We start from the raw sequence: 26,113 nt of genomic DNA on the forward strand, positions 1-26,113 counted from the left end.
GGTAGTGTCTGTGGGACTTTATTACTATTGTTATTATTTGACTAGTGCAACTGTGGAGTCATTAAAATATCTTAGAAATAAGAAAGATGATGTTATGCAATGACCAGGTCAATCACCCGATATCAATCCAACTGAAAATATTTTAGGCTGAGTTGAACCAATTGAAAAAAAAAAAAAAAAATCACAAGCCAAACATGGAGGATGAATCTGCAAAAACTCATTGAAAACATACCACATAAATATGAAGCAATACTGAAATCCAAAAGAATGTCAACTAAACATTAATTTATGAAACTGGTTTGTGTTATTTTGAGTGTCATTTTTGTCAGATTACTGCAGGGAAACTTCACTGATCACTTAGTAGGCTAACTGTAATAAGAAGATCTAAGAAACTATAACAGATGCAGAACAGTTTTTGAGAATATGTAACTAAAATCACAAAAAGTTAAGGTATTTACAAAAGCCAGTCTTAGAATTAGGATTTGAGATCATATCTGATGAGATCTCAGAGTGTGTTCTAAAAACAGTTTTACTTGTATTGTTATCTAACAAAAGATAACATTTCAGGGAAGGGCACATTTTTTTGTCCACCGAGGTAAATGTATAATGTTACAAAATTTGAGCTATTTAGTCTAATCATTTATGTTTTCATTTTATAACCTGTAGTCATTCTAGAACGGAAAAGGTATAATTCAATTTCCTAATTTTATATGGTAGTTATGAAATCGATCAAATCAAGTGAACCAATGCAGAGATTTGTTAGTGCAAATAAGATTTTTTTTTTCTTACACAACATTTGATAAAACTAGCTGGACATTATAATGATTTTGCACATGAAATCTGAAAATGTTTTTGATATCTAAAAGTATTTTTAACCTTAAATTAAAATTACTTATCATGTTACATACGTAACATGCAAAAATAAAAAATGCATGAGAAAAACACTGCTTAACAAACCTTAGGGCTTAATAAAAAAATTATGATATTGAGCACGTGAAAGCCTTGTTATCTTTACTGAGAATCTTACAAAATTTGGAAACATGCTTACTAATTTAAAAGTAATAGCACGAAAACTACAACAAACAAAATGGTTACAATGTCAGTCCCAAGGACAGAGCTTGTGCTGAATTAATTAAAAGGAAAAAAACAAGTGACTTAAGTGCTTATTCTACAATAACTCACTCTGTAATCCTATAGCTGATTAAAACAAAAATAGTAGTAATTTACATGTACAATACTTACCTCTGTAGTCAAAATTGTCACAAAGACACATTAATACTCTGAATATTTCATGGTAGTTATTTTAAAATATTATTTAAAATGTCTTTATTTATTTAACTCACCCTGTTTTTTGATTTCGAAATGGTACAGGGAAGACAATGCTAATCATCAGTTCTGAAGAAGACCTAAAGAAATGTAACACCAAAGTAAAACATGCAATTTCATTTTAAAGTCAGTTATCCAAAATTGCTAAAATCCACTGTCTTGCAACTGCAAGCTTACAATGAAAATATTGTCTTTTGAATACTGAATCGTTGCTTTATACTATATTCTTACACTATCATGATTATATATAATCATACTTAAGAAACATCTTAATCATTTACACATCTGAAAGGTTCATTTTCATTTTATTAAATGTTAACAGCTTTAAATCCATAATTAAGAATAACAATACATTAAGCTACAAAATAACAATGTAATCTTAAATTATTAGAAAGAATGACTGCCATTAGATCTCACACAAATAAACAATTAAACTTACGTTTTTTTCTTAGGAAAATTCTGATGACATCAAATTTCTTACATAATCCTAACGTGACATAACTCACCATGGGCAAACCATGGTCAGCCTAATGAGTCAACATATGCCTATTTATTACCAACTCCAGAATGCAAAATTATTAAACTAGGTGATGTAAAGAAAAATGATTGCTTGCATGTACACATTGATTAGAATGTAAGATGTTGGTTTAATAGAATATCAGCAACTATTTAAATATCATCTAATGAAGGGTTAAGTCTTAAAACATTTTCAATATTAACATCTTTCTAGTGTTACCATTTTATCTAATCAATGGTCTTGATTAATATTAGAGGAAAAAAATTGTTTATGTTCTAAAAAATACAGAAGTCAAAGGCCTTATAATATTTATAAAGATCTATTATTTGCATTTAAGTAAAAACTAGAAACTATAAAAACTATCAGAACACATTTATTCTAGTATATCTATTAATAAAAAGAAATTCCCAACAATTCCAAACAATACTACAATTTTAAATACATTCATTACTCAAAATTCTGCAAAAACATCAACATCAGATGTATTGAAACAACTTTAAGACATTATGCTCATTCCTTCAGTTATAAACTACATGTATGTACTGTACCCATCACGTACATATATAAACAAAATGCAAGTATTACCAATTAATAGACATGACATACAAATTCAACATTTACCAATCACAAGCAATTCTGTTTATGAACGTCCTAATAATCAGCTGTCAATATTTATATTTTACTTAGTTCTCATATCACAAATAAGCATCAAACAGTAGTATAGTACTTTTAAGTTATTGTGCATACCAGTGATATGCTGTCATTACTTAGTTATCATACTAAAAATAAGTAGCCATAATGTGTTGCTCATCTGACACATCAACATTGTACATTAATTTTGTATTACTTAACCCTAAGAACAAGAATAAACAGTCATACAGCGTTAGGTAGCTGCAAAACATCCATTAAATACTCATACAGTGTTTGTAGTAACATATACATGAAACAGTTATACAGTAATAGCTGTCAAACCCAACAAAAGCTAGTCATATGCTTTAAATAACACTTAGCTGTTACACACGTTAACTCACATAAGTTCTTCAGCATGAGAACTGTATTTTAAAATGGAACAGCAGCAGCAGCAAATGGAGCATGATTCCATATTCACAACAAAATATTAAACCTAAATTGCACAATTGTTAAACAGATTAAGAAATAAAATTTCATGAATTTTATGAAAATTCATATGCTGTTATGAATTTTCATAGTTAAACATAAACTCTAAATAGTATTACTTCAACTTATTTTACTAGTTTACCTTTGTTATCCAGTGCCCAGTATAAGCATTTTGAGAAATTGTGACAAAAGATATTCCAATTATGTTATAAAAGTCAACTATTTCACCATTCAACATTAAAATGACTGTTAATTAAAAATTACATAATACACATGAAAAAACACCAGCAACACAGTAGTAAAACAGTAGATAAACTGCCTCAAAGATAGAACATAAAGAAACAATAAACTTACCTATTTGTATGAACCTTAACAGTACTTCCTTTGTATGACATGACCACAGAACCAAATATCATCTCACCAAGCATTTTAACATCAGAAGAAGGCTTAAGGTACTGTGGACATCAGAGATAGAGGTATATAATGTTAAACTTGGTTTTTAACAAGGCACAACATATTATTACAGAAAATAATACTCAGAGGCATTTCTCTTGTACCACTATCATATCTATTACAGCTCAAAATAGATTATATTACAATGGGTTTGTCTGTATACATATATAGTTTATTTTGAAATGACTCGGAAAATATGCTATACTGTACAAAATTGGCATAGATCATGCTCAAATAAACATCTTTAAAGGAAAAATAAAATTCAAAGATTCTTTCTTTAATACTACTTATAACCATTTCTCTTGTACTTTAAAATTTATGGCTTTTATCCTTCGGGTTTTACCATTCATACATACTTATGTAACTTTACCTGTAGCATCTGTAAAATATCCTTATACTTACATGATACTACCCGTGCCAGGTTTATACCTGGGATATTCTATGCATTCACATTTTTTTTTGTTGCATTAATACTGTATTACTTTAAATTTAAGGCACACCTTTTTTAACATTTTTCTGAACTAAAAATTATGGTAGTCTTAAATTCGAGGTATTATTTTTCACTCTTTGAAAGTTTAAAAAAACATCATTTTCCATGAATAACAAAGAGTTTCAAAAAAAAAGTCTGCATTAACAAACAGACTGAGCTATATTTTAAACAGAACTTCGCTTAGAAAGACTTAAAAAACACATACAAATGTCAAATATGCCAATGCCAGGGCCTCTCTTGTGGTGTAGTTGGATATCACTGTCCTAAGTATTTGTGCAACTTTCCTGTTGTTCAAATGCTATTTTATTGGGTTTTTTTATTTTTATTGCATATTTTTAATCCATGGAAAAATGTTTTACACACAATGCTGAATTTAAAATAAAAGTTATTTTGTGTGCTGAACAGATTGGGAATCAAGAAGCCAGTAAAAAGTATACAGTGAGTAGAGCAAATGTACATCATTGGCATACTATGAAAACCAAGATGTTTTCTTGCAAGAAAAATAAAGTAATTTTCTTACCCAAGAGAAAGAAGACATCATGAAACTGATACTACCATTTTAATGTATTTCAGAGAGTTACAAAGCAAAGGACTGCCTGTAACGAGGTGAGTCTTAATGTGTGGGAAATAGTGGTATTGTTTTCAAGGCTAGTTGTGGTTGGTGTGAGAAATTTATGAAAAGAGAAGGTTTATCATTATGGCAAAGGACAACAATTAGTCAAAAATCACCATTAGATTTAGAAGATGCAGAAAATGAAATGCAAGAGAACATTCTTTGGAACAACAGTGAATCAAGTGATGAAGATGTTTCAACATCAGAACATAACAATGAGTCAGAAGAAACACCAGAGTAGCATTCTGATTAAAAGAAAGAAAGCAGGAAGAAACATTACTGTAATGAAACTTTTTAATTTCCTGTACATTTTTTATTTATATTTCATTTTAAATACATTAACATTTTTGATTTGTTAATAAACTCTTAAAACATATTTACTCATTTCTAATTATCATTAAAAATTGTTTCCTGAAAATCCCTTTTTAAAACTGGGTCACATGTTATATTTGAAGTAATATGTTATTATGTGGAAAGAATACCACATCAGGAACAGTAGAGTTACGTATCTCTATAAAATTAACTAACTATATGTGTTATATTATCTTTGAAATTCACATTTTAAAGACAATATGACAATATTTTTACACTAATATGGAAAATGAGAAAAGGCACCTATTGGTTCTATGAAGAAAAAACTAGTGATCTATAAAGCAACCTTTGATTGCAATAAAATGAAACACATTTGACCTGAACAGCAAGTGGCTATATTGCTGTTGTAACTAGGAAATAAGAATGGAGGAATTCTGCTCAGAGTTGCATGAAATTGTCTGATGCCAATTACTGTTTACCACAAAAAATTATATCAAATATTCTCAAAATGCACCTTCAACAGGTAACCTTTTAAAGAACTCATGAGCAACATGAATATAATGACAAGAACACAAAACTGTAACACTGAAAGATGCCAATGGATCATGTTAAATCAGTTTTCCTCTGTCACCCATAGCTCAAGATAACTGAAAATATAGGTGCAGTTAGTTACAGAATAACACATCTAAGATTGAAACAGCTGAAACTAATTCTCATTCCTAACACTAATAAAAATAGCTACATGTATACTAACAACAGGATACAAGATGAGGAACTTCAAAAATAAATAAGACAATCCTGCCATATAGCTAAGTTAAAAATATTAAAATATAACATTTTCAAGTTTGTGAAACTACAAAATGTTCATCAGGTTATCGTGAACTACAACTACAGTGCACAACTTACACGTTACAAATGGTTTAAGCAGAGAATCATTGAATAACTTATGTTTTGGAAATATTAACACTACAGAGAGAAGAAACTTGGATACCACACAATTAACTAAACTTGCATACTTACAAACAACTGCATAAATTCAGCACACTAACATATATATCATCATACAATGTTTCTTTAAAGTATACTGAACATGCAGAATCAGTTTAGATGCCTTGTGTTTCACAGAAATACATTACCTAGATGAATAACTGACCAAAATAAAAAAAATATAGATATACTAAACCATTGTAAAACCAATTAAAAATACATATATAAATACACGTTCATCCAAGTATTTCTTAGAAATTTTATTCAACTTCTTACAACATTTAAATATTATCACCTGATAGACAGAGCCATCACTGGTCACTTCCTTGCACTCATTAATTTTGCTTTGAGATGCAGGATTTAAGCCTAAGATCTTACAGTTAATCTTATTCTTCTTCTGGGTATGAAATGAGTTCGGCTCCTGTTGTGAAAGTTTCCTAACAGATGACGAATCAAACAATAATTTTCTTCCTCTCCAGTCACACTCTCGAAAAAGAAGAGCTCGTACTTGCTTTGAACCATTGAATTTTAAAGGTTTCCAGCTGTCAAAAAAATAATATTCAGAAAATATTACTCTCAGTCATCTACTGTTGTGTTTAACACTAAGACTTCAAGTGAAACATAAATATAAATCAACACAGTGAATGATTCTGGAGTCAACTCCCAAGTTTAATGCTTTAGACCAAAATGTATAGTTAGATAATGACTAAACAGTTGGCATATTTTAAAAACCAGACATACAGATGTCTCAATTTGAATGATCCTATTTACTTAAGTCCTGTTATGTTGAATATGTTAACTTACAAAAATACTCTGATGTTTTCCTCATGTATCCAAAAAGGTAAAACCATACAACTTGATAAAGAAGTTAAACTACAATTTATGCCCAAAAACAAGACCCTTCACTTTTATCTTGTGCCCCAAGGATTTGTATAAGGTTTCCAGGTTAGTTTCAAAGACAAATCTATTAACAATTATCCATCTTTATGATGCACATAAACCTACCCAAGTCCTACAGACAGTTCAGTTACATCAAGCATTTAAATAAACTGTTAGTACTTTTGTATCTGACATTATAAATTTATTATTAACACATAATGCAGACCTATGGATGGCAAAACTTTCCGATATACTGCCAATTTCTGTGGAATGTTAACTATGGAATTTGAACACTGAAATAGGGTATTTAGTTTTTATGTATTTCAGAGAGTTATGAAGTAAAGAACTGCCTGTAACAAAGAGAAGTTTTAACGTGCAGGAAATAGTGGTATTTCTTTCAAGGCTAATCATGGTTGATGTGAGAAATTCACGAAATGACAAAGTTTATCATTACAGCAAAGGACAACAATTAGTCAAAAACTGCCATTAGATTTTGAAACAAAACTTACTAAATATCAACATTATTGGTCTATGCCAAATGAATCAATATTCCCTTAACCAAATCACTAACACAAATGAAACAGCTGTTTTTCAACATGCCATACAACTACACTATAAAAGTCAAAGGACAAAAACAGGTGACAATCAAAACCACTGGTTATGAAAAGTTAAAAGAGGAAGTGTAATGCTATGTGTAACTGGCACATGGAAATAAATTACCATAGTATGTCATGTTAAAACAGAAAAACATTGCCAAAAGAATATTACATCTCTGCAAAAACAGTTCGTACAAAAAGAAAAAAAAAAAGCATGGATGACATCAGAGTTAATGGAAGGGTAGCTGGAATGTGTATGGGAATATCGGACTGGTGCAATTACTAAAGCAACGGAGCATACTTGTAATGGATGCATTTCGTGGCCATCTCTCCAATAAAATCAAGAGTAGGTTAAGAAACAAAAACAGTGATCTGGTGATATATCCTGGCAGAATAACAGGTCAGTTACAAGCTTTGATGTGTCCGTTAACAAGGCATTCAAAGATCGTATCCTCAAGAATTATGATGCTTGGCTGAATAAAGATAATCATGCTCTGACACCAATTGGCAAAAAAAGAAAGGGCATCAAGCATCAACAATGGTGAAGAGGATTTCAAAAGCCTGGAAAGAAGTGTCGGACAATATTATTAAAAAATCATTTTTAAAATGTTGTTTATCCAATACAGAAGATGGAACACAAGATGACATTCTTTAGAACAACAGTGAATCAAGTGATGAAGATGTTTCAACATCAGAATATAACAATGAGTCAGAAGAAACATCAAAGTAGAATTCTGATTAAATAAAGGAAGCAGGAAGAAACATTACTGTAATGAAAATTTTTAATTTCCTGTATATTTTACAATTTTTTAAATTATATTTTATTGTAATACCATTATTAACATCTTTGATTTGTTAATAAACTTTTAAAGCATATTTACTCCTTTCTAATTATCATCAATTTTCCTGAAAAATCCCTTTTCAAAAATGGGGTGCATCTTAAATTCAAAGTAATACGGTATATATATACGCATAGACACACACAATCAAAGTTGGCCTGTTGCCTTCCAATTGCAACATCTGCATCAGGATTCACAGTTGAAAGAATCTGAACCATTGTACCACACCAACTCAATCTACATTTTCCAAGTCCAGATGACATCCATCTATTCATGTATGCCAGACATTTGCTCAAAGTCATAGTTAATTCTTACAACTATAAAAAACAACAGTAAAATCAATAAAATAAAACAATTTTAATTAAATTTTGCACCAAAAGATGGAGAACTTGTTTGTAATTAAACATTTTGTTTGTTAAGCACAAAGTTACACAGTGGGGTGAGTATTGAACCTACCACAACATGCATCATAACTTGATTTTTAGTGTTATATGTCTTCAGACTTACTGCTGAGCTATTGGGATGCTTGTTATTAAATTGAATCACTATAACAATAACTGCTTGAACAAGAAGGTAAAATAATCACAAAATGAAAATGAAAATTATTTAATCTAAAATGTTAAAAAACTCTATCAAATACTAATAATATTCTGTTACATACTTAAAACTGAAAATTGTAACAAATATAGAAAATAAACTTATTACAAACTACACAAGAAAAACGGACGTAATAACAGTTATATTTCTACAATAAATTCCTGAGTACAACTTAACTTATTAAAAGTATTAATTAGTTTGTTTCTAAATATGTATCATAATAACTGAATAATACTTGCTTATAACTATTTTATAAAACAAATATCAAATTCTGTATGAGTTGCTCACTCACAAGCACTTATGTGGTTTTGTCATGAAACACTGCTTTTATCTTCGTTACCATTACATGTTTATGTTAATATGAAATATCAGCCAATTGTAGCCACATTTTTTGAGGACCCTGCAAACAATGTTGTGTTTCAAGTTTAAATAAAACCAAAATTTGGGGTAAAAAATAATTATTTTTGTGATTCACAGCAGGTATACATTTTATTTACCTTACAACAGTATAAACTGAAACTTAAGCATCCCTTATGTGATGTCACTTTAGCGTCTACTGACTGACAGACAACACTACTGTATATTAGATGGGGGTGGTTAAAAGAGGGCAACCCCCTCCAGGTGTTCTTTGGCCCCCTTTAAAAGAAATAATATATGCCCTAGGCCAAAATTAAACCTTATATTCTATTTTAATTATGCCTGTTTACTTTCAAAAACTTCTGAGGTCAATTTAAAATTTTCTTCAAATTTTAATCATGTGAAACAAAGGTTAAACACTACAACAATCACACTCATATGACAACGTTTGCATTTCGTCATACAAAATATCACTCATCACATAAGCAAATTATCAGTTTTTAACATACTTGTACGTCATGTGATAGCGTTTGCTCATGGGCACTTACAACTCTCGTAAAACTTTCCCAAGCAATAACACACACTATTAAATGCCTCAAGGCACTGAGTAACGAGAACCAATGCAACTCATGCTAATTTTTATCATCCGTGATCAAATTACTGGTTGTTCGATGGCTTATATAATGTTACGTATGAATGAAACCGCACAGGTATGTGAACTTTAAACAAAATTACTCTGAATGAATAATGTTATTAGCATTTGTGCCATAAACTCAGACAATTTAATGTGAAAGTATCCCATGGACTTTCAATATTTCAATAGTGGCTCTTCTCAAACGTAATTGATACAGTTAACTGAAATATACGGCTAGCATGGGTATTAAAACTTTGATTAAAATAAAGTGCAGAACAATGGCCTTCTTAGGTCATCTTCAGGTTAATAAGCTTCAGTTGCAAACCCTCTTTGTTAACCTGAAGATGACCTAAAAAAGTCGAAACGGTGTTCTATACTTTATTTGAATTAAAGTTTTAATACCCATACCAGCCGTCTTTAGAAAACTACTTCAAATGGGTTTCTTATTATAAAACGTACTTGATTATAAGTCGTATTTTCGAAACATCATCTACTACAAAATGTTGTATACCTGCTAAAACTTACTCACGCGCACAGCTACACAAAGGGCTATCTGCGAATAGCCGTCCCTAATTTTGAAATGATACATAAAGGAGAGGGTAGCTTGTCAGCAGTGCACAAAGCCAACCCTTGACTAACCGAATACTAGGATTCAGCTGTCACGCTACTTCGCGCACCCACGACTCCAAACTTCGGACGGAGCGCACAAACCACAGCTCCACGCTCGGTCTTCCGGTTGGGTTAGGAAGTAGTGGTCAACATTTCCAAATTACAATTCAAAAATAAATTTCTGATTCACACTCCATATATGCGTTGAAATTTGTTTTACCAAGATATCCAAAGCAGGCCAACTAGTACCAAAGAATATTATTAAATCAACATACACAAAACATTTAAGTTTGATAATCTAGGTTAAACACAAACAACGAAGAACGTCGCTGTTTTTCGTTTTCTTTTCGATAAAATTATGGTCACGCCTTTCACCTAAGAACAATTACGATTAATTACCTTAGAATTTAACACTGTTACAACTTTAACACAATGTATCCTATTAATAAATAAATATCTTAATTCTTTCATGTATATTTTACATATTTGTTTTACAGACTTAAAACAAAGTTACTGATACCTAAATCAAAACTAGAGTTTAAACACATTCCCACTCCCCGTTTGTAATAGAAGTATCACGTCTGTTAGAAACTAGCAATGACATAACACTAATAAAAACAAATGTTTGAACCCATGCAATAATTTTTTAAGCTTTGAACTAACGAAAATGAAATAATCACGTAAGACTTCAGATCTAACACATTAATTATTGCCAACATTTGGTCACAAAAAAAGGTCAACTTTCGTCTTTCCAGGAGAAAAGTGTCATTTCCAGTTATTAAAATATTATAATCAAAGCATTCGGTACTAACAATGAATCACGGCGTGACATAATGACATTTAAGTTATTTTCCTGATAATTACTTTCCCTGTTCTGCTTATCAACAGTTTCCCTGATATTTCTACGTTTTCTACGTTTGTGTCCATTCTGTTGAATGCCTTTTCTTACAGCAAAGCCACAACGGGCTATTTGCTGTCCCCCGAGAGGAATCGTGTCCTTGATTTTAGCACTGTATAACCTAAGACTTACCGCTCGCCCTCCCATCATGTTGAGAGCTTTAATAGTTTTTAACTTAGAGCATAATTTTAAATACGACACAATGACTACACCTTCATTTATCATCACTTCGTTATGTTGTCTTCTATTAACCATGTTTTGTCGTGTTTTGCTGAGTATTTCTTTCTACACTCCAGCAACAGTTTTCTGATAACAGAAATATCAAAAACCCTTGATAGCGTAAAATGAAATTATTTAAAAATATCACAACCTCTACACAGAATAAATTTACTTCACGTTCGGGCTGGCATGGATTGCCCAATCAAATATCTAAATCTAGTAAAGTTTGTTTTTAAAACCGCTGGGGGGCTTAGTTTTAGCAGGACGCAGTAAACAGGTTACAGTGCGATATGAAGTTATAAATATACTTTTGAAATCGTAATGAAATGAGTCTAATTTTGAAATTTTTTCTACTACTCTGACCTGGAAAAAACCAAGGCTTCCTACTTGAATTGAAAGGGTAGATTTTAAGTATAAAATACTATACATAAATCGAAATATATATGCAAAAACGGCTCGTTTGGGTTGAGAAAATATTTTACATGGAAGAGCGAACAACGTTTCGAACTTCTTCGGTCATCGGCAGGTTCACAACCCAAAACGAGCCGTTTTTGCATATATATTTCTCTACAAGTGGGTTTTCTCGACATCACTGATTATACATAAATCGATAACAGAACGATGCTCGCAACTGAAGTACATGTTTAAAAGCGATCATTAAATACAATTGTTCTCAAACTTTTATCTGACATTTTTAATTAACGTAAAATATCACCTAAACATTCATCAAATTAATATATTAGTCAAATTATATATGTACTGACTTCGTATTGCAACACAAAACAAATTAAAACTACAGTTTCTACGAGAAAAAATATCAAAGGTTAAAAAAGCCTGAAATTATGTGTAAAACATTTTGCTAGAATACAAATAATTAGAGAAAAAATAAATTGTTGGTATAAAACTGATGCTATTTGAATAGTTTCCCAATAGAACGTTTCACATCTATAATTCAGGTCTAAACTTTTACATTAATCTTTGCATATTAGCATACGTTACTTTCAAATAAATCAACATATTGCGGTTACATCAATTAACCAATTTCTCATTAAACCTAATAACTAACGGATATATTGCAAGAAATTATTTTAAAGCACGTTGAAATTATATACATCATGGAAAATTAATTATCGATGCATTCCCATCGTTGAATTTCTTAAATCCAAGGTCCATATGCATAAAAATAAACTTCAAGATCGTACATACTTCTCTGTTCATCAATAAAAAAACATTTATAACTGCTTATTCATACCCCTAAATAGAGAAAAATGCAGAAAGAATAAACAACGATACAGATAAAATCAATTTATAATTTGTAGTAAAATATTTATCATATCATTACAAAATTCCTTGATTTGCAATTGTACACTAGTTGCAAATTGTCCGAATCTAACGGAAAACGATAAAGACATAAATAAAAGACAAATTTGCCAATTTAAATTGTTAAAGTATTTAATGTAGTAGGGAAACGTAAATGTACAATTCTTATACATTTAAGTTTTCCCTTATTTCACCTACTACTGTATTTTGGATTGAAAAAAAAAGTTATCCCATTAAATTACAACGTGCAAACATCATTCGCTGGCAAGCAGAGGTTTATTTCACAGTATACACATCTTCTCTTCCAAAGAAAAAAATCGATGAGAAAAAACGGTCCTTTTTTAATATATATTCTTTCTTAAAAAAGCACCTGTACAGTAAAAAGAAAGAAAAAACTGAAGTGTTTTTTAACTTTTTGTTGGGGGGGGGGGAGCATAACTTCATCCTTGAATATTCCTTTATGTCCCTACAGTGTAAATTATATTGTTTAATACCAATAGACTTACATTTTATATTGGTAAAATTCTGGTGATCTTCCAACTTTCAGTCTAAAATAATTATAGATGTCATTACGTGATGGTAGTAATCCAAAAACATTTTTTTAAAAAATATAGCAAACTGTACTGCATTTCTATGGCGAATGTAATTGAAGACATGTCACTGACAATACAAAACTTCGAAACTGTAGGCTTATATCGTGGATTCTGTCAGATATTTCCTCTTCCAGTAATTTTATTATCAAACACACCATAGACGTAAATCTAACCACGCGCTATCACGTGCCACTTCCTTTCTCTCACATGAAGCCCAGTCATGTGTATTATTGCTCTTTAGCCAATAGCTAGCTAATGTAACGCTTCTATGTTATCAAACGTTAAGCAATAATGCAAAAACTAAGATATCCCCAAAATCACATTATCTATAATTCTTTATTAGGATGCTTGTCACATCCAAATTTTGCAAAACTGAAATAACAAACAATATGTTTATATTATAAAGTTCACAGACCCTTGAAAAAGGTGTAAGCCGAAACGTCGGATAAAATAAAAAAAATCTGAAATTGTTTGTCTTTATTTGAAATAAAGTAACACTTAATTGCAATATTTTTCATGTAGATAAGAACTATTATTGTATGAGAAAAGGCATCGACGTTTTCGTCTCACCTTCAAAACAGTTCCAAACATTAGTAGCGTTCTGTATATGAAAAGATGAGGGTTAAATGAATAAGTAGAGAACAGTTCACGCGCGTCGTTTTTCAAGCTAGCTAATGTCTACTAATTACACATATAATTACTCTTATTATTACTTGCCTTATGCTATATCTCAGCCTTATTGTTTGTTTATAGCTGTGATAGCCTTTAGCCTTAACCATAGCTATCATTAATTGTAACAAAACAACTAAAGTATCCTAATTCCAAACATAAGCAGCCCAGAAATATGTCTTAGAAATACTATTTTACGTTTAGTATCACTGATACAGAGATCTCTTATTTATGAGATCCAAGCACAAAATTTATTCGCGGATCGAAAACAAATCATGTCAATTCTGCGACCGCTCACATCCAAATCTCGATCAATGTACATTTCGGCTAACCTACGTAGCTTCGAGATTCTGCACACATGATACAGTATTTTCCTTCATAAAGAAATGCGACCTCTAAAATGAGACAAAAGAAATGTTAATAGTGATGATTATAAACAGTAGTAGTAGTAGATATGAAGTTAGCCGCAATAATGTTGGTCGTTTGTTGTGAATACTCCTTTATTTGGAGAAATGTTAAAAATAAATAAACATGTTTTATTTGGTTTGAGGCTTCACCATGTACAAATTTTGGTGACTGCATTAATTTCGAATCTTGCACACAATAAATTATTAGGTAGGTTTAAAAAAGAAATAGATTTAATAAGCCTGCTTGTCAGAGACAGAGGAAATCTAAGTAGTAGGCGACCTTGATTGTCGCCTAGACATATTGTGCAGAGGAGGGAAGACCTGAAGTAATGAAAAAAGAGAGGTAATGGAGAATGACCCTTTCCATGAACAAGGACATTGTTTGTTTTTTTGAATTTCCCACAAAGCTACTCAAAGGCTATCTGTACTAGCCGTCCCTACTTTAACAGTGTAAGACTAGAGGGAAGGCAGCTAGTCATCACCACCCACCGCCAACTCTTGGGCTACTCTTTTACCAACGAATAGTGGGATTGACCATCACATTATAATGCCCCCACAGCTGAAAGGGCAAGCATGTTTGGTGTGAAGAGGATGCGAAACCGCGACCCTCAGATTACGAGTCGTACGCTTGGCCATGCCGGGCAGAAGAAGGACATACACACGGAATAACAGAAAATCTGAATTCCCTTTATGGAAAATAAAACCATTTAGAAAATAATGCAGAAACTAATACATTTTAAACCGCATAAAAACTAACATGTAAGACACAGTCAGGATATTTTTTTAAGGTGAGTTAAAAAAAAATATATATATATAACTGGCATTTCAAATATTCGCCTATATCTAAGAATCATATTTTAACAGGTCCAGGTCCCAACTGGAGCACATGTACTATAACAGCACTTGCATTGAGTTTTACCAGTTAATGAAGGAACATGTCTGTCACATCACAGAACACAGTTTAATTTTGAGCAAATTTTAGTCATACACTTGGTAGTTTTGTTTAATTATCTGACTTCAAAGTTTGAAACTATGATTTCAGTTTTATTTATTTGTAATTAAACATATGGCTGCACAATGGGCTGTCTTCAGGGATCACATCTTAACTTTCAGCATCGTAATTCCTCATGCTTATTACTGAGCCACCAGAGAACAATACCAGCTTAAAACAACCACATGTACTCAAATTAACAAGTCTTTTTGACAAAGGATAAGGAAAAAGAAATACATACCTACTATCACTGTTGGTTTTCTGTTAAGATACTATACCATAACTGCACACTAACTTAAATGAAAATCAAGTATTACCACAATGATAAAATCACTTAATACAAAGCAATAACTGATGAGCTTTACATTCACACAATCCACTTCAATTTATAACACTTTTAATACATACATATCTAATAACACTATCTAATATATACATCTTACTTGTTTACACATATTGCAAGCAGTAAAATGTTACTCTTCTAGAAAATTTCTGAAAAGACCTAAATTTAATTTTACTTCTTTCAAGAAACACAGCACACTGTCTCTAAATAATGCTTAAAATTCCATCTGTTTAGATCTAACTAAATTTACAGTTAATTATAACTGTGACTCTAAACTCTGAGCTACCCTGCATCAACAAACAGAGAAACGAGTTTACCTTTCAATTCAAAATTAGTTTTGTATACTGATAGATACACTATAGCAATAAGAATACAATATTGTTAAAATCTGTAAATTTTTATTGTTATGACTTATTTGTTAGCGAGAAGGATCTGTTGACTTTTAATGATTTAAAGTGATGTTAAGTTCACTTAATCCCAAAACCTCCAAAACAAAGATTACAAAATTATAATCTGTGAAATATCCAGTTAGAGATAAAAAATTACTATACTACTTTCATTAGCAGATTAACTTTATGTTAGTCTTAGTGTTTTTGTTAGAGAGGCACATCATTTGTAACCACACCTTGGACAATTTAAAACAGTTTAATAGTGATTTAGTCTAGTGGAAATGTTTAAAAAAGGAAATAAACTAATTTTGTCTCAAGTGGACAACTTGACATTTAATTATTTTCACCTTACAATTTAAAATAGCCCACCACAAAAGAACATTACAACAATATTAACAACATTGTTTGTCACAATTATGAATGAATATACATTATTAGAAATGTAATAACAGAGAAAAAGGTGCATAATAAAATTAAATTGCATGTTCCAATCACCATTTCATTTATATCTGCATATAAACCTGATTATAACTTTCAGTTTATTGGCTTCATTTATTTATGACTGTACATGTGTAATAAGATCTTGTTTCTTCAAAAATTATAAAATATACATTAATCATCATAGTTACTGCAATATTTCCTGACAATTTATCATTTTTCCACTAAAGTACAGTATTTGCTTATAAAATTCATCAGTACTGAAATGGGAACACAAAGCCACACAAGGAAGGCATATTTCTTAACATATCCTTAGACTATATAAAACTTCTTTTAACACAAAGCTGTACCAATGTACAGAACAATAAATATAAACTTCAACAAATAATCATCAGGCTTTCCAGATTGATATAACTAGTATTGTTAATATTGTAAATATAATACACATATATCACAGTATCTCCTTTAGTAAAGATTAGTGCAATAAGCAAAAGAATGTATAAACAATATTTATGATAACTCAGTACTTGAGTCAGCTGAAATAATGTAAGGATTTGTATTTGATTGTTTTTGTTTCTTGAATTTCACACAAAGCTATACAAGGGCTATCTGCACTAGACATCCCTAATTTAGCAGTGTAAGACTAGAGGGAAGGCAGCTAGTCAACACCACCCACCACCAACTCTTGGGCTACTCTTTTACCAATTAATAGTGGGATTGATCATCACATTATAGCTCCCCTACAGCTGAAAGGAAAGCATATTTGGTGCAACAGGAATTCGAACCAGCAACCCTCAGATTATGAGTCGAACACCTTAACCCACCTGGCCATGCAAGGCCTGGGATTTGGACAAAGTAAACAAAAGTAAAAGGAAGAAAGGTTCTTAACTGACTAATTCTGGCTAATATTCTCAAACCAATGATATCTGCAATTTGTGTGCATGTGATTTACAATTTATGTAATATCAGGGGAAAAGAGAGAGAGGAATCTTTATGGTTACAATTTATGCAATGCACACTTTTACACATATTACTACCATCAACTAATAAAGAAAAGTAAGAAATAACAGAATAAATATTTATACATAGCACTATACTCTAGCACTGCTTTAATTTTTACAGAACTAAATATGTTTTAAATAACTTGTCAACCTACTTTACAAAAAACAAGTTAAAACTTATGCAAGTTACCTTTACCTGAAGTCAATCTAATTTTAAATGGCAGAAATACTTTTATCAACATTATTAGTTTTATAATAATATTTGATATATATATAAAATACAACTCATCAATACAAGGGCATGAACAAGTTGAATTTTAATTCCAATCACTTGAATGACCTTAGTTCATTTTTCAGTCATCTGTTACATCCATCATAATAGTATCAATTTATTCATACTGTTAAATCTTAGAACAGCTGCCTCTAATAGCTATTTTAGTTATTAGAATTTTCAGTCTGAAATTCTACAAGTAAAAGCTGTCCAAATAAAAATAGATAAGAATACTGTATAAAAATCTTAACAATTAATCGTAATCATTCTTTTCAACATCCCTTCTAACTTGTATAAAATCTCAATCCAGTTGTAACATTTTCTTGCTATTGCACTCTTTTCCAAAAATCACCCACAATTATTTATCATCATATAATTCACTTTTATCTAAGGAAAGCCCTGTTGATCCATTCAGATTATCCTATTCATCGAACTAAAATACTTTAAAGTTACAGCCAGCCCTTATCAACTAAATATGATAGAGCCTTCCCTTAAAATGTACTGCATCCAATACATCTAAAGGCACCCTATTCCAAAAGTCAATTACCCTGTTAGACACATGAAACTGTCTTATCTGAAGATGATTCTTACTATGCCAAAATTTGTATACTTATAAGCTCTTGTTCAACCATTATCATAAGGTATTCTTTGATAGATTGTTTAGGCAGAGTATTCATGATGAAACTTCATAGAATGGATGGTAACTGCCTGTTGTGGAGACACAAGTGTAGAGAACAACAGTCACGAAAACTTACCAGTCTTCTTGGAACATCTCAATTTTGTAGACAAAAGAATCCATTTCACTATGGAAATAGAGGAACAAAACAGTATCATTTCTTGACATACTCATCAGCAAACAAGCAAGACAAATAACCACAACTGTATACAAAAAACCCTCCACATGGACCTACACTTCCAGTCCTATCATCCAACCTCAATAAAATGTGGTATAATCCAATGCCTAAACAAGAGAGCAGAAAAAATTTACAATAAGACATCCATCGAAGCAGGACACCAAAAGATCATAGAGTTTTAAACAGAATGGTTACACCTCCTCCTTCATCAAACACTCCTTGAAAAGACCATGACAGAAAGAAAAGATCAGAAAATTACCACCACTACCACAATTTACCTGCCATACCTACAATGTTTCAGCAAAAAACTCAAATGCATGGCCAAAAATTTCAACATAGAAGTCCAGTGGAAATCTACAATACCTTAAGGTCCATTCTGGTTAAAAACAAACAGCGACCTACCAAAGAGAATCTCAAAAACGTCATCTATGAAATTCTGTGTTCTTGTAACAATACATACATTGGAGAAACGCGAAGAAGACTCGTAACAAAAACAAAAGAACATAAAGATAGTACAAGACTCATGAAAACACAAAATTCAGCCATTGCAAAGCATGCCACATCAACTGGACACAATAAACTAGGAGAAAACTAGAATCATCGACATAGACAAATTCTGGAAGACAAGAAAAATCAAAGAATCATTTTATATTAACACTATTAAACCTTCACTTAACAGAGATTCCAGATTAGAGGTGAGTAACCTGTGGCTGCCATTGGTTGAATCTACAGGAAATCTCTCCTTCAATCAGAGATAATCCAACCAATCATAACACACTCTCCACAATATACCAGGACACTATAAAAGACCATCAGCACCTTCACACACTGATTTGCGCCCTGACCGTGAAAGTGGGTTTTCTCGGGACACTCCCGTTTCCCCCCACAGCAAAATTATGGATATGCCTATACCCAGGCCCTGAAAAGAGGTATGTCTTCCTATCCCTAACTTCTCCTTTATCCTTCTACACTCCTCCACTTTATGTACCGCCCCTCCCTTTCTCCTCCGACTTCGTTTGTCTCCTACACGACCATAACCAACTAATCTCAAAACATGCTCTAGAAATTACCCAAAGATCCAGTTTGCTCATCGAGAGGTCTTGAACCCTCAATCATGCACGGGGCTGAAGAGAAACAAAAGTTTCTGAGTGCCCCTGGTTTGCCTTAGGGGTCCCCTAAGGTCTTTAAAACCAAAATTACTGTCATGTCTAAAATAAAATAAACACACTGATTTGAAGACGAAAGGCAGAAGACTTTCAAAACATTGTCCTCTACACTTATGTCTCCACAACAGGCAGTTGCCATCCATTCTACAAAGTTTCATCATTATCATAAGGTATTAAAAAAAAAAAAGATCCATCAACACCATGAATTCCTTTAACAGTCTTTAATACCTCAATCTAACTGTTCTAGAAAACAATTTCTTATCTCAACCTGTTTTCATATAACAATCTATCCAACCCAGATATTGTTATACTGACACACTTTTGAACACTTTCCAAAAATTCAATGTCCTACTTAGGGTAAGGAGCCAAAGACCAAACACAAACCAATGACCTATAAAATGAAATTATATGACAAGGGAATTTTACAGTTACAAATAGTAAACACAGTAAAGAAAAAGACAGAGGTGGGAATGATTAAACTAATGGTTTATACTCTGTGCATCTGTATATTAAAATACAAAATTGTTAACCCCACTGAATGCATACAAATCAAACCTTGGCCAATAAGTCTAACACCAGAGGGCAATGTCTGTCTTTGTAGGACACTGTACTAATTCTCTGAATGCATTTTACTTAAAATTATGTGAATGTCACCCAGTTTATATGTATCCAAACAGCTTTAAATTATAATCACTTTACCTCCTTGCTTAATTGCAAAAAACTTTCTAAATATTCTCTTTGCAACCTATTTGATTAGTAACAAGATAAATCAATCCCACTTTGATGAACCTAATGTGTTAATTTAACAAGTTCATTGCCACATAATAAATTAAGTATAAAAAACATTAAACATTAAAGAAGTGCCAAGCAACAGTCACAATCAGTGTCTTAAACTCATATTCTGACTGAAAACATGTTTTTAAAGAAGTGATAAAGTGATAAAGTAGGCATATAAAGGCATATACCAATAAAAATAACCTTTAAAAGTTTACTTTTATAACAATAATATGATATTATCATATTATCTTTCATAAACTCTAATTAGAATTAAGATTTACACAGTACTTAAAATGTCACACTAATAATAATAATAATAGTAGTAATACATCTCTCAGGAGTCAAGGGGTATCTTTACACAACAATTTGTTGAATATTAAAAATAAGTTCAGTTCCAAAATTCCAAAAGAGGGTAGGATTTTGAACACATCTTTTTGAGACAAGTTTTCATTTGTTAATTGATAATTTTGTAAGTGAAATATGGCACCTTCCAGTCTTAATACTAGCTGGTACTGGTGTCTACCTGCTGGGAGTAAATTCAGTACATATCAATAATGCCACATTCTCAGCATTATTAATTATGCAACCACCAACCTTTTAAGCTTCTGCTATCACCTTTTTATGTGTAGCTTTCAACTAAGCTAAAAACAACATCACCATCAATTTAGTAGGTGAGGTCGAGGCATCACAATAGTCAGCAGTTGGATGAGCACACAGGAACACTTTGAAAGCAGCTACAACTTTACAACCAAAATACTCTTGCTACAAAATATCTACCAATGTAGTTCTAATTGATTCCTGAATATCTGATGACGAAAAACCACTTACAATAAAAATGTATCTCAGAATGGCTGATATGGGTATTAACACTTATTGACGAGGAGAGAACAACGTTTTGACCTTCCTAGGTCATCTTCAGATTAAGATGGTCTAGGAAGGCCGAAACGTTGTCCTATCCTTATCGATAAAAGTGTTAATACCCATATCAGCCATTCCGAGATACACGATTCCTGAATACCTGTGTTATTTGGAGATTTCAATGCTTCTTGTGCTAAGCCATAAATATCACTTTTTGCACTCCCATTGCTAAAAGGACATGCCTTTTTTTTTACAAATAAAAGTATCCAAATATTTTCTTTTCAAATTAAGAAAAAATAAGTTTCGTTTTTTCAACAAAATTCTCCCCCCACTGTCTCGTGAAGGGCCTGTTAATATAAGTTACCTAGTTAGTACTATAATACTTCTGGAACTCAGAAGTAGTAGTACTACAGTACTATTTAATTAGTTATTACTTTATACTGACTAAAATTATTTCTACTGATTTTTCCCGAGATAAAAAAGTGAGGTCTCTGAAATTATTATATCGATAACTCTTCTATTCCAGGTACCATTTTAATAACCCTCCTCTGAATCCTTTCCAACAATTCAATGACTTTCTTAAGATAAGGAGCCTACGATTGAACACAACACTTCAAACCTGGCCTAACCAGTTACATATAGAATGAAATTATAACCTATTTAGACTTATATTCTACATTTCTGTAGATACAACTTAAATTCCTATTTGCTCTACCATTACTGTAATACCAATACTAATAAAAGACGTGAAGAAATTCTGCCAAAAACTTTTTCCTTACAGACTTCTTACGAAATAAATATTCTTTAACTCTTACCTATCTGACACAGGGCTCAATCCATAATGATATTTACTTTTTTGTTTGCGATTTCTGAACAACCGTAATAATAAAGGCGCCATGTTCTATTATCTATAACTATTGTTATCATGTGACAATGACACCGGCTTCAATATAGCGGATTTTTGAAATATATCAGTAACACGATTGGCTAAGAAACCCGCTCAACCATCAGAGACAACATTTCGAGCAGCAACTTTTAAAGAGATACAATATTATATATGCAAAATTAATTTTAAAAACCACTTTATTTAAGTTCAGATCATATTTTTGGAATTTTTTTCTATATCACTAAAATTGTGCATACACGTTTCACTTTTTAAATGCACAGAATATGTCCTATTGTGTAATCTTTAATATTAAAATAATAATTTCTTTGCAGTGTTTATTTTCAGGAAATTAGGAGATACATTTTACCAATACATAAAACTGATTGGTGACTCTTCTGAATAATTCATCTGAACAAAACATCGTTAAAAATCGAAATTAATTTGAAATTTTACGTAAAGTTAACTTTTCTTTCAGTGCACGTATATGACCTTCAGTAAAACTGACAATGGTATGTCTTGGCTTTGTTTTTTGTGTTGGTCATACATTGTTCAAGATCAGTTGTTCTCAACGGGGTCCACTTGGACCACAAGGGGAGATTGTTGGCCAGAGGAGGATAATCGGGATCCTCCACATTATCTTTGAACATCTTTCCAATCTGTATGTTATGTTTAACGACAGATTTAGCGATGTCCAGCAACTGAGATTTTCCTTTTGGATTACTAATACATTTATTTTTAACTGCGAAAATAATGAGTGTCTGGCTATGAACTCTGGACAGATCGACGATTTGATGTACTTACAAAACGATAGCAGCGTGAAACCGATCTATGCCTCAAAAAACAACTGATGTTGCTGGATTCCCAAGTTAGTGTCAAACATAATAAATTAGCTGAGGAGACTCAGCAGGTACTTCTGCCATTTCTGACCACATACTTGGTTAAATGTGTCTTCAGTGCTGTTACGGATGTTTTGACGAAAAAAGAGGACTTATCAACATTTGGTAGCGTAGTGATCTTCTAGCAAAATTGAGTTATTTTGTTTCTCAATTTTCTCATTTAGTTTTCAGCACGATTCTCAAGGTTTTCATTAAAATTGTACAACTCGTATGGAAGTTTGATATTAAGTTACCATCTGAAATCAAAGTTTTTTTTTTCTTCTTTAATTATTTGGTCAAATAATCACCTATAATTTAATTATTCGTTAATTAAGTGTTTAGTTTAATAAAAATAAAATTTGCCTCTTATTTCTTTTCACTTTTTATCAAATAATCACCTTTAATTAATTATTAGACAATAATTGTTTTGTTTTGTATACTAACTGAATTTCATTAATTACTGTTGTAAAAATAAAGTATAATGATGCAAATAATTTATTATTTCATACTGATTTAAGAATGGGGAGGATTTGGTAAAGCATAGGATCGCTGAAGGAGAAATGTGACGTGGGACGTTGAGAAACACTGTTCCAGATCTTTCGTTTTCGTGTTAATGAACTTTACTACCAAAGATGTTGTTGAATAACTCTGTACTATCGTGGGGTAGGCCCGGCATGGCCAAGCGTGTTAAGACCTTTGACTCGTAATCCGAGGGTCGCGGATTCGAATCCCGGTCGCGCCAAACATACTCGCCCTTTCAGCCGTGTGGGCGTTATAACGGGACGGTCAATCCCACTATTCGTTGGTAAAAGAGTTACCCAAGAGTTAGAGGTTTGTGGTGACGACTAGTTGCCCTCCCTCTAGTTTTACACTGCTAAATTAGGGATGGCTAGAGCAGATAGCCCTCGAGTAGCTTTGTGCGAAATTCAAAACAAACAAACAAACAAACTGTTGCGGTATAGCGGTTTCTGGTAACATCTGTTGCATAAAAGTTTAATGATACCTGAATGATGTGTACTTTTTATATATGCTTATGATAAATCAAGTAACGTTGGTGACAAGTTCACCCTGTAAGAACTGAATTGACTGCAAGAAATACAGAACTAACCTTATTGTAAGAAGTATAGTATACAATCATTAGTTCTCGTACCCTAGGTCAATTCTTTTTTCAGGTTTACTTCTGACAAGGAATAGTTGTTAGTTAAAAATGAGTGCTATCTTGAGTCGTTTGTGTATTTGTTTACTATAGTTAAGTAAAGATTATTCTATTTCGTTCTACACGTTCTATTCTCTTTTCTTTAACTAATTTAGAATAGAAGTTTAATTCCTTTTTATTTCGTCATACATTTCCTGCTGTATTTTGAATGATTGAAGTTATTTATTTTTACCGATATGATTATCAGTGAATCTGAAAATATCATGGAATAAGGTTGAGTTTTGATGCTGTACTCACAGAATTTGTTATTGTAGCATTTTCTGTTTTTTCTCAAAGAGGATGCTTTTTTCGTGCTCATACAAACTCTTGTGTAATACATGTTTTGAACATTGTATAACCGAAAATAGTTTTTTCCAACTGAAGAACTTGTGAGCAGGGAGAAGAGTTAGCCACTGCAGATGATAGACCATAGTCTGAGAGTGACAGTCCTTAAGAGAAGTTTTCTTATAGACATTGTTATTTTGTTTTTGATATAAAAACCAATAATCATGCTATCAATCCAGCTGCAGACTCAGAACAGAGAGCCACAATTTGGGGCCTCTATTCCTGAAGCTCAGGCTCTAAACCTGAGTTTTCACTTCAGGCAATGGAGATACATATAACTGAGGGTTGATGTGGTTATTTATGAGTTAGAGATATTAAGGTTGTATATAGCATTCACCATACAACATATGCAATTTTGGTGAAGAGGACAGGTACACCCTAACTTGGTAATTGCTACTCATGACCAACAACAGAAGGCTTGAAGTACCAGTGGTAGACAAAGCTCACTTATTAAAGCTTCTTCACTGGCAGAAAAAGCAGTAAGTGTCATTAGTTGATAAAAGAAACAGTAGAACAAACAAGAACTTTTAAGGATGAGCATGTTGTTAGAACAATAGAAAATCATAGGAAATTCTGGGATCATGCAGAACTGGGTAGTAACTTTCTTATGGTAACTCATCTCTCTGCTATCCAGGAACAGGTACCAAATGTAGGAGTTTTGGACAACAACAAAAAGGCTATGTAATGATACAGAGTGTCTTAGTCTGGTGTTGAATAAGATGCTACCATCACCATTATAAGTTTCTGTAAGAGACACAAAATAGAGTATTTTCACAGCATTCCAGGGTATAGATTTGGATGATCTGGACTGTTTCTTTAAATGTTTTGATTAGGTAATTGTTTGGAACAGAAAGACTCAAGGATAGACAGTGCAATCTTTGATGCTGAGTCTAGAGAAAGCAGTACTTGATTTGATCGTAATGTAGACATTGCTAATTTACAATCATGTTTCGACCTAATTGAAATTCAAGCTATCCATTTAGCTGAGTTCAAGGTTTAAAAGAGGCGTTCCTTGAAGATTACAGATATTAGCTACTTACATGGGTGATTTAAGTTACCTATATGGGAAGCCACAGCTAATCAAGGCAGCTGCAGATTTTTATAACATTCTCATTAATAAGTTAATATGAAAAAACTACCTTCTGAAACATTTCAACAGCATCTCGATGACAAAGACATCCATGTCCTAATTTGAAGCAGTACCTGTAACACCCAGGTGTATATACCATGTAAATGAATAAAAGTCACTCTTATGACAACATGGTATGCTGTTGAGATATCATATGGTTTAAT

At 32.0% G+C, this 26,113-nt stretch overlaps 1 protein-coding gene across 4 annotated transcripts in view; it reads right to left on the minus strand.

The window, feature by feature from the left end:
- The window catches only part of LOC143246357 (folliculin-interacting protein 2-like), an 83,401-nt gene extending 60,878 nt beyond the window's left edge, over positions 1-22,523 (minus strand). The window contains exons 1-4 of one of the 4 annotated variants that reach the window (XM_076492931.1): positions 22,335-22,523; positions 6,110-6,356; positions 3,314-3,414; positions 1,344-1,406 (exon numbers count right to left, since the gene is read on the minus strand). In XM_076492931.1, coding sequence (XP_076349046.1) covers positions 1,344-1,406; positions 3,314-3,414; positions 6,110-6,356; positions 22,335-22,417 — 494 coding nt within the window. In that variant the 5' untranslated portion in view covers positions 22,418-22,523. Of the gene's footprint in view, positions 1-1,343; positions 1,407-3,313; positions 3,415-6,109; positions 6,357-10,175; positions 10,306-13,268; positions 13,485-22,334 lie in introns of those variants that run through there. The other 3 variants (XM_076492932.1, XM_076492933.1, XM_076492934.1) reach the window with 3 other exon arrangements.
- Between the last annotated feature and the right edge of the window lie 3,590 nt (positions 22,524-26,113).

This window comes from Tachypleus tridentatus, chromosome 3 (genome assembly GCF_004210375.1).
Source record: "Tachypleus tridentatus isolate NWPU-2018 chromosome 3, ASM421037v1, whole genome shotgun sequence".
Classification (NCBI taxonomy): domain Eukaryota; kingdom Metazoa; phylum Arthropoda; class Merostomata; order Xiphosura; family Limulidae; genus Tachypleus; species Tachypleus tridentatus.